The 11,300-nt window shown below is 32.4% G+C and overlaps 1 protein-coding gene across 1 annotated transcript in view; it reads left to right on the forward strand.

The window, feature by feature from the left end:
- Positions 1-6,762, forward strand: part of LOC117120908 (ZP domain-containing protein-like) — a 7,673-nt gene extending 911 nt beyond the window's left edge. Inside the window, exons 2-9 of the mRNA XM_033266004.1 lie at positions 260-397; positions 933-1,268; positions 1,675-1,698; positions 2,260-2,432; positions 4,284-4,684; positions 4,833-4,938; positions 5,213-5,399; positions 6,095-6,762. Coding sequence (XP_033121895.1) covers positions 260-397; positions 933-1,268; positions 1,675-1,698; positions 2,260-2,432; positions 4,284-4,684; positions 4,833-4,938; positions 5,213-5,399; positions 6,095-6,252 — 1,523 coding nt within the window. The 3' untranslated portion in view covers positions 6,253-6,762. The remainder of the gene's footprint in view (positions 1-259; positions 398-932; positions 1,269-1,674; positions 1,699-2,259; positions 2,433-4,283; positions 4,685-4,832; positions 4,939-5,212; positions 5,400-6,094) is intronic.
- Positions 6,763-11,300: the final 4,538 nt, after the last annotated feature.

Raw genomic sequence — 11,300 nt, forward strand, 5'->3', positions numbered from 1 at the left:
AGAGAGAGAGAGAGAGAGAGAGAGAGAGAGAGAGAGATCATCATAAATCATTATAATATCATGCAATAAGTTCTTATCAATTATCAATTGATTATATCTTTAAAATAATTAGGTTTTACTGGAATAACTATCGCAATCTCCCCATGGCAAATCAGGGTTAAAAAAGAAATAAATACCAACAGGTTTAATTTAAAATATTCGTAGATACTTTCTATATTTTTGTAACGTTTTTTCTGTCTTTTTTTTGTTTCATTTCAAGTTGACATATTTACCGACTTCCAATCTGGTTGGGGAGGTTGGTATCAAGAATATGGGGACAATTTCGATTGGACACGAATATACGGTTCCACTGGTTCGTCTGGCACTGGACCGACAGACGGTCATTCAGGATATAGTTGTAAGTAGACTTTAAGAAACACCTTGTGCTGTTTTCACACGCTATGTTGTGATTATTTTGGGGATTTTTCATTAGTTATTATTTCATTAGTTAATTCATTAGTATTAACTATTTTTTTGTAAATGCACAGTAAGTTCCTAAAACATTAAAAATAGGCCAACACCCATGGTATTATGGCGTGAAATTAATTTAGATAGGTTAATATTAAGCTCTGCTCAGATAATTAAATTTTCTTCGAAATAGAAAACTGTTGTATATATTCATGATATGTCTGTATATGGTCATAATGTGATGTCATCATGACCATATTTAGGCATGTCACATGTTTTTGTTTAATAAAATATGGTAGTGTGAACAGGGCTTTAACCTAACTTGCTGTTCATTCTCACAGGATGATCGTCTTCACAATTCGTCTTTGTCTGTTTACTGTATTTGGTTTATATACATTTCCGTTGCCGTTTTTATGTTACTGAGCATTTATATATCTATTACCAAAACTAATCAGTCAAGTTATTTATTTTTGAACAATATTTAGATGATAATTATGTATACACCGAGGCTTCGTCTCCTAGGAGCGTTGGGCAATCAGCTCGTCTACGGAGCCCATTGCTTTCATCAGAGCGAAGTCAAATTTTACAATTCTATTACCATATGTACGGAGCCGAAATGGGAACACTCAACGTTTATAGAAAATCTACCAACGGTTATGATATTTTATGGACAAAGTCTGGCAACCAAGGGAATTTGTGGTATCAAGCTAATGTTCCGTTCCAACGTTATGGAACTAGCGACAACTACATCGTATTCGAAGGCATTATTGGAACCTCATTTACAAGTGACATTGCAATTGATGACATCAGCATTACCGGTAGTACGTGTGACATTCTTTTGTAAATATATTTAAACATTTGGTACATTATTTTACATTATGAATATGAATGAATTAAAAAAAGAATGAATACATAATTAAATAAATGAATAACAATAATAATATATACGCAGACCTTCACTGTACAAAAGATCGAAATTATCAATTTATGAATGAATTTATAAACTAATCAATGAATAAATTAATATATGAATGAATAAATGAACGAATAAGAATGTGAATGAACGAAAAGTGATTATTATAATTATTATCAATATTATTAATAACATTAATAATAATAATAATAAGAGTAGTAGTAGTAGCAATACAGGTAAAAATAATTTTATGTTAAATTAAGAAAACATTTTGTTTGTTATTATTAACTTGCTTTTATTATCCTCTCTTTCAGATAATGAATTAGATTATAAAACTGGTAAGTTAAACTAGTATGCGAGTGTATCAAGAAAGTATAGAATTAATCGCAGCTGCTTTCAAGTGAAATATCAACAATCCCAGTTGTATTGCTTCATTAAATTCAATCCAAGGAGATTTTGTTTACTGTCAAACTTACTAATCCTTTTGGATAATTACTTTACAGTTTCCTCTATTTTCATATATTAACACGCAGTGAAATTGGGTTGTTTATGTTTGGTGTTAGACGACACATTGTACTAATAAGAAATATGAAACTAGTGCGATTTAAATTGTTATCAAGGTGAACCTAAACTGCTTGCTTAGATATACAGGGTATCACAATTTAAACTGATTGGAATCCAGTATTTTTACTTTCACCTATTTTTTAAGGACTACATTTTTAAGAACTACAAATGAAATGAAAAGTGAAAAACGCAAATCTGAATCCTCAATTGCCTAAAATATGTAATGGTAAATGTCGAAATATAACAACCAAATACAGAATTTTTGTATATACGTTTTGTAGAAATATAAAAATAATTATTTGACTGATTGTTTAACCTTACAACTCTTTTTGTAGATGTTGTTTGCAGTGGCTCTAATATGACCGTTTACTTGGATACGTCCCTTAACATCACCGGCAATGTGCACTTCCTTGATCCAACATGTACTGCTGCAGGATATGTTTATCGTAGCGGCACTCAATGGATCTATCTAAATACCAGATATGACGAGTGCAAAACCTCAATGACGGTACAATTAATAATGAAATATAAATATACATTTATCAATTTACCATTTTTACACAAACGTTGAATTAATAACAGGCCTATAAAATAGAGCTTTTTTCGATTGCTTCACAACGGTAAGATCTACAGTGTTATGAGGGAAAATCATAGAGCTATTAAACAACTAGAGTGCTGATAAGATGGCGCAGCAATTTAGAGTTATGTATGTGTACCATCCAAGATGGCCGTCGTAGTAAAGCGCCACCTGCAGGATTAGTATACAATATTACATATTAATAAGCCCTCTGACTGACTAATATTTCATTAATGATAATGAGTAATGGTAATAACAAATTATTAAACTATTGTAGCCAAAACAAGGCCAAGTGGAGCATCTTATTCAAAAATAAATACCAAGGAATAAAAATTAAAATCGTGTACATTACACCCAAACACCGCAACGCTCGAGTTTCAAACATTCGGGTAACTAGCTGTACTGAACTTTCTGAGTAAATTGAGGGCGCAATTGCAAACGATGGTGCTAGCGAAATTTGATTGGCTAAATCTATGGCAGCCATCTTGGATGGTACACACACACAGTTCTGCATATTTTCGAACATCGAATACGTTGCGGTTAGCGCTCTAGCATTTTTATTATATCTCTATGGGGAAAATACATTTATCTGCGCATGCGTGAACATTAGAGTTCTAGGATGAGTGAATCTGTTTTACGTTCCGACGTGCAAAGCTCCCCCTAATAATAACAGTTGCCACCATGTCGCTCAAATAGGCTTTATCAGTCTTTTATAATTATGCGCATAATACCATGGTCCAGTCCCAATGTGCTTAAAATCGATAATGGAAGCCTGCTGGTGAGCAAAAATGTGAGATGTCACAAAATGAGTCTTATGGTACCAAACATGAAAAATTTGTCATTTGAAATACTTATAATTATATTTATTTTGGTGTTTGAGTCCAATAGGATAAAATAATTTTCAAATTCAGATATCTAACAATTGCCTCTAAAGATAAGCAGCTGATAAATAATGCTATTTAAATATTCTTCATTCTTTATTCAATATGGCTTCCAAAAATGGAGAGTACGGTATATACAACAAAACAAAACATCACTACATATCAAAATACATACGGTAAATCATTTACATGCATGTGTGTATGTATATGTATGTATGTGCACATATAGGTGTGTGTATGTATACATATATATATATACATACACACACATGACATAGATCAATATACTTATGTAAAATCATGCACATTTAAATTAAATAGCATTAACGATGGCTAACAACAGTTCAGAAACTTCTAAATAATAATTTAATGAGATCTAGATTGTTATCATTGACAAATAAGTCCTGAACCATAGTACATTTTATGCTCATATACCATGATGCTTACAATCTATTGATTTTAGTTTCTTGTTGAAATTTCTGCTGTAATCACTATTCATAATATACGCAGATAGATAAAAATTATCAGTCTCCTTTAAGTTGCACTTAATTTGATCTATTAATGTGTTTTTAATGTTTTTTGGCCATTGACCTCTACATTTAATAGATAGGCATACAGTTTTCTAGCTTTTGAGTTATTATGGAAGATCTGACTGATGAGACCGAGCTGATTGCATACAATACTACAACATACATTGTTGATATTTAAACTATGTAGAAGTGGGGAAGTTTTACAAAAACTTGAAAAACCAATGACTGGCAATATTAAAAATATATTAACTTAGAAAACTATAAACCAATAATAAATATTATGTCACCATATTTTACCACCCTTCCACAGAAATTGTATATTATTGCTTTTTACTTAATGTTTTTTTTTTTCATTAAAATATTATTTTTAGTCAACGCTGACTTCGACAACCTACCATAATCAGATCATTGCATCCGAAACCGGCGGAATGATTTCCCGAAAGGGGGAATTTCATATTTTCGTCGAGTGTGAGATTGACAATAGAGGGCGATCATCGGTTAGATTCAAACAACCAGAAATTAACATAGAGCATTTTAATAAGCGCGAAAATGGGAATTTCACGTTTACGATGGATCTGTACACCAGTGGAGACTACTCTACACCATACCAAGATTGGTCCTATCCTGTAGAATTGATCTATGGTAGCAAAGTATACGTCGGTGCAAGTGTACAAACTTTCACCAACGACATGGTACTTTTTGTTGACTCTTGCAAGGCGACACCTCATCCTGACCCGGATGCTAATCCACAGTATCAAATAATCGAAAACAGGTAGTTTTAATAATTTATCAGGAACATGTACAATAAATTAGATATATAGGGCCTACTCTCAATAATGAACATGGGAATCGTTTTTGCAAAAAATAATCCTAAACATTTTTTTTTCTATTATGCTAACTTCCTTTATGCTTCATCACAGTTGTGGTGTGGACTCTACTGTTGAATTCGGTGGCCAAACATCCAACCATACAGCACGTGTTTTCTTTTCGTTTGATACTTTTGGTTTCATTGGCGATTACTCCACGGTAAGTATTTTAAAGAAAGTGAGCCTATAAGTGTGCGAACACAGTGGGCTGACGGTCCTTTTTGAAAGGCCTATAGTGAATATTAAGGAAATCGCAACGTGAATCGCGCTTCACTATTGACACTACATCGATCAATACTAATAACCAATAACAAAGCTTTAAAAGACGTAAACTTCAGTCAATAGATGTTACTGGCAAACAGATTTTATATAGCCTACATTACTTATTATTCGATAATGATCAGTTGTTCATTGTAATTTTATTCTTGTTATAGGTGTTTGTTCACTGTCAATTATCTATTTGCAACGGAAGTGACTCGCATTGCCATAGAAACTGCCGTCAACGTCAACGTCGTGACGTCTCTGCACCTGATAAATTGTCCGATACTGTTCCCATTTTTCTAGGACCTGTGATACTGAAGAGATCAGATGAAGACTCAAAGGTCGTCCTTGACATTGAAGGTATAAGCATTTTGAACATTTTGGTTGATTGGTTCACTAACTTTTTTCTACATAAATAACTGAACCTTACAAAAAAATATACAATATTATGTACCGTATATTATAAATGTATATAAACAATATTATTAAATTTAACATCAAAGAGAAAAAGAAAACAATTAGTGTGGAATAGAAAAAGGAAACAAATAACTTATTTACGTTGTGCTGTCTAAGCAAACACCTTGAGCAATTGGGTCATTGTGGCTTGGAAACATGGATTTTGGCATGCGCAGTTCAGACTAAGATGTGGCTTATTAGACTTCTATTAGAAGCAACCAATTCACACCTTTTTGCACACCCATGCATAGAGCAACATGCTAGTTCTCACCGTACTGCAATCGGGATCTCCCAAAAAAAAAAAAAGAAGTACTCTTTTAAAAGAATCATAATACAGATCAACTTAAACCGTCTCGTGATAATGCTGTATTTTTTTGAATTTCAAAGAAGATGAATCTGTGAGTGGAAAAAATCGAATTTGATCCTGGGACAGTAATTTAAACAAAATGTTTCTGAAACTGCAGGGCTTACACCAATATAAAAGAAGCTCCAGACTTGACCTATATAAGCTCTTTGCTGTGTTTGCTTGTATTATGTGTACTGTTGAAACCCACATAAATATATATTGATTAAAGTTAATTATCAATTTTATATTCCAGAATCAACTTCAAAGGGGTTTTCTTTCGCCCTTTCTTCCACACTGTTGTTTGCTGTTAGCCTGGTAGTTCTTGGAGTAGGGTGTGCCTATTGGATTAAAAGTCGGATCCATACCAGAAATGCGTACAGTCAACTGCAGAACATCAGCGAAGAGATGTAATAGGAACTGGGAAAAAACACTGAGGAGATGTAGATAGAATCTCTATATTTCAGCTCTTACAAAACATATGCTTTATTAGCTAGTTAATGTTCGATTTTTGTTTGTTATTACGTAGTTCTTAAGCGGGGTAATTTATAGTGATATAATTTCATGATCGATTTAGAGAATTCGTTTACAACAATATTATTTTTTTTGGTGCCCTGTCTTAAATAAAATCGAGGCTATCACACACGTGCTGAGTAATATTTAAAATAAATGCCAGTCACTTAAATTCACATTCAATTTCACTTTGATTCTATCAATGGTTGTAGTACCCTCTTATTTCAAATAATTCATTATGTAATTTGATTTTTTTTCTCTTCTGATTACTAATACAGTAATTATTTTAATAGGGTTGTGATTGCATTGGTATTTTACGGAATTGTTACTAGTTAGAAAAACATGTCTTTAGTTTTAATGCCTCTGTTCATAAATTTTGGTGGAAATAAATTTAATGGTACTGATAGTCAACATGATGGTCTAATTTGAATGTTCATTTAAATATATATAATACTTAATCAATCAATCGATCAATCAGTTAATCAATCAATTATCGTTTGAATGTATATAAGTCATTCTGTGATTGAATAATTGGTTGATTGATTAATTAATTTATTTAGTTATTTATTTATTTATTGACTGATTGACTATTTGACTCAATGACTGACTAATTGATTGATTGATTGATTGACTGGCTAGATAGACAATAGCTCGATTGAATAATATTCCGACAGGATTGATTGATTGGTTGATTGGTTGATTGATTGATTGTTGATTGACCAGATAGGCAATTGCTCGACTGAATAATCTTCCGACAGGATTGAATGTTTGATTGATTGACTAGACAACTGTTCGATTGAACACTCTTCCGAAAGGATTGACTGATTGATTGATTGATTGATTGATTTGGAAACACAATATTTGCTCGATGCTTTTTGGAAAAAAATTCAAACGAAACTATACGTCTTTCTATTCACGTATCTAAAACAGTTTGACGATATGGTTATCAGAATTTAAAGCAAAAGCAAAACGCCTGGACGTCTGTTATTTTCTTAGCACTATTCAATCGAATAATCGATCAACTTTATTTGGAAGCAAGTAGAAAAATAAAAAAAATACACTGTACAATAAAAGAGGCTATTCTGAAAAAAAAAATCATACTAACGATCGTTTTCTAATAGTGTCGATTAAACTAATGCAGACTAATCAATACATGAAATCATTTATATTTTTCTAATGGCGGCCGTCCTGTGCAAAAAAAACCAAAAAAACAAATAAATAAATAGAAACAAAAAGCAGGGGAATTTCTTCTGTATTTTACGCAGCTTCCATGAAAATAAAAAGGTACATCATAAACTTTAAGGGGTCCCAAATTGGAAAAAGTAAAGATCTGCAGTGGCGAATCCAGGAATTAGAAAATAATGGGCCCACATAGGGACTTACAGATGGAGGGTCTAGAACCACATGAGCCCCACCATGGTTGCGGTTGAGGTAAAAAAAAATATGATTATGGCACTTCTAGATGGCTGGAAATCACTCTCAGAAACTGATCTGGTTAATTAGCTTTCATAACACATTTTTAATGATATTTTGATACATGGTGATACACATCGGTACTGACTTCCATGAGAAATTGATAATAAAGCAGTGAAAACATGCAAATGGGCCTATTATAAATTTGCGGGAGATGGATTATTTTCCGGGAGATAATTTCTGGCTTGTGGGAATGTGGGAGGCAGTGCCGATTTCCGAAAGACTCCCACTAGTTGCGGGAGTGTCCAAATTACCCGGAGACTATTGCAAGTTGCAAGCGACTTGTGACTCCTGAACTTTACAGTTTCTTATTATAGCATATATACATATATATTAAAACTTATATTTGCTGCGCAGCACCGTAAACGAAATACAAATAGATATAATACTAATAATACTAATAATAATATTAATAATAATAATAATAACAATAATATTCAATAATAATAGTAATAATAATAATATTACTCCATCTACTGCAGTAAAGAATCTTGGAATTTTATTTGATTCTAACATGGACATGGAGAAACATGTTAACAGCATTTGTAAATCTATAGCATTTCAGGGACGAAATATCAGGCGAATTCGCCACCTTTTGACCGAACAAGCACTTATTAAGATTGTTCATGCATTCATCACTTGTAGGTTGGACTATTGCAACAGCATTCTATATGGCCTTCCTGATAAATTAATCTCAAAATTGCAGCGTGCGCAAAATATGTCTGCAAGACTTATCTCAGGAACTCCACGTTTTCATCATATCACTCCTATTCTGAACCGACTTCACTGGCTTCCTGTCAAACAAAGGATAGTTTTTAAGATAAATCTCATAACATACAAAGCTCTTCACCTGTGTACATAAGCGACATGCTAAATCTTCGGTCGATGTCATGTATACGGTCACTGCGATCGTCAACTAGCAGTTCTGTACTTACCAGACGCTCTTCTAGGTTGAAATCCTATGGTGATAGAGCCTTCAGTGTTGCTGCACCTATCCTCTGGAACCAGTTACCATCTGACTTAAGAGAAGCTACAAGTTTAAATATATTCAAGTCAAAGCTCAAGAAATTCCTGTTTTGTTGATTTGCCGACCTCTGACCCGAAACCTTCATTTATTTATTATGGGAATAGTTCAACCAATTATTTAAGTTGGTTTATTTTAGTGTATGTAAGTGTAGATTAGGATTATAGTGTCCTGGGCACGACGTTATAAACTGCATCCGGTCGAGTCGTCGGCGACTAATTCCATCTGGTGGTCTTTAGCGGCCGCCAATGGGAGGGTGGATGGACACCCAGCAGCACGAAAAAAAAAACAGCTGAACAAAGGGCGGATGAACTCCTCGGAGCCAACGGCCAACCATGCCTTAGTTTAAGCAGTAGGTTTTTTTAGTTTCATAAAATAACCTTTTTCTCAAAATGTCCAACTCAAAGAGCTCAATCACCAAGCGCATAGAGGCTTTTTCGCATGATGCGCTCTACAAATCCAACTATTATTTATTATTTATTATTATTTAACAATAATATTATTAATAATAATAATAATAATAATAATAATAATAATAATAATAATAATAATAATAATAATAACATTACATGAATGTGTGAGCATTTCAGTTGGTTATATGAGAGAAAATGCCTGGGGGTTAGATCCGCGAGTATACCTATTATATAGGTGGTCTCGATGGTTTAATGGTATGATACTCGCCTTTATAGCGAGGGTTTTCATACAACTGAAAAAATGAATTCGAAGTTCAAGGGCTATGCTTTATACGATTATAACGTCATGTTCCTGTTGATTTATATATTTTGTATATTCCTGCCCATTTTCTTTCACCACTTTTTGGCCAATATACATAGGCCTATAGGCACAATATAAATTTAAATTTTCAATAAGATATCGCATTCGAAAGAGCTCAATAAGACAACATTTTCTCTTAATAAATTGTAAATTCTGCAGAAGTATAAGTTAAATATTCTAATACATATCCGGTTCTAAGAACAGGTTTTTAAATGATATCATCATTTGTAATAAACCTTAAGAAACTACCTACATTCGTCCATGAAGTTCTTATATGTAAACAACTAAAGAGCAAATGGTTTTCATCCTCAGAATTTTCCGAACATAGACTTCTTGTTTGTAGGCAATATTGTATTTACAAGTTTGTAATTGAATTGTGTATAACTTTTTGTCCTTCATTTTACACACTTTGTGTAACCAGCATGATTTCCAAAACATAAATATATTTTTTTGTGTTAATACCTTTATACTTGGTATAGTATTATTTTTCTTCATATATATATATAATTAATAGCAGTTTTAGTTACTTGTTTATTAATCAGGTATAGCCTTAATAATACATAAATATTCGATTAGACAATTTGATGTACATTGCAAATTTGCTAATTAATAATTCATTCAAGTATAAACGATATTTTTCCTTGACTATGTCTTAAATTAAAATTATACCACTGGTAATCCAGTGTCTGCAGAAGAGTGATTTGTTTTTAGTAGTATCGCGTGATTACCCCAGCAGCCCATTCAGTATATCATAGGCTTTAACCTGTTACTTGTTACATTTGTTAAACTATGTACATGTTTGGATAATACTTTTTATATTTAATAATTTCTGAAGTGTGTGTATTTGTCAAGTTGATACTAGCCCTAAACGAATGTAGGTAAGAATGGCCCCGGAAAAATGGCCCCAGAAAAAATGGCCCCGGAAAAAATGGCCCCGGAAAAATGGCCCCGGTAAAAATGGCCCCATATGTCAGGTAGGTAAAAGTGGCCCCAATGAAAAATTCGGTAATAGAAATGATATATTTTTTTTAATCTTAAAAAATTTAAATACTGTATAAGCAAGAATTGAATCGAGAAATAAAAAATTGCCCTCAATTATAAAATTCAAGAAAAAAAATTAATAATAAATAAATGCTGTAAAATACCCTGTAGCAAAAATTTAATTAATAAATCAACATAAAGAATATGCATATTTGAGAACTAAAATAAATTAGTTTTTAGCTCCTATGAGTAGCTGGGGTCTAAGTAGGTCTAAGTATTTTTTTAAATTATTAATATTATTAGATATTATTACTATATTTGCGGTCAATTATTATTATTAATATCATTATTATTATTATTATTATTAATGGCTCTGATGGGAGGCTCTAAAACATTGATTCGGCACCAGTTTTGAACGACGAACTTGCAGGGAATGTTATAAATCATTTTCGCGAAATTTGAAATAAAAATTTCCAATAGAGTGGCGACTACCAACTATGGGGATTTTCAGAGGCCTAGCATTTCGCGGTACGTATTACTGTCATGGATAACATCAACAACCAGAGCCTTGCAGGCGTCAACGTTCCTATGCATTATACACGACTTTTAGAAGTATATATACGTGTGTATATATATATATATATATATATATATATATATATATATATATATATATATATATATATATATATACACA

This window comes from Anneissia japonica, unplaced genomic scaffold (assembly GCF_011630105.1).
Source record: "Anneissia japonica isolate Jap-2015-1 unplaced genomic scaffold, ASM1163010v1 scaffold287979_len241728_cov154, whole genome shotgun sequence".
NCBI classification, from domain to species: domain Eukaryota; kingdom Metazoa; phylum Echinodermata; class Crinoidea; order Comatulida; family Comatulidae; genus Anneissia; species Anneissia japonica.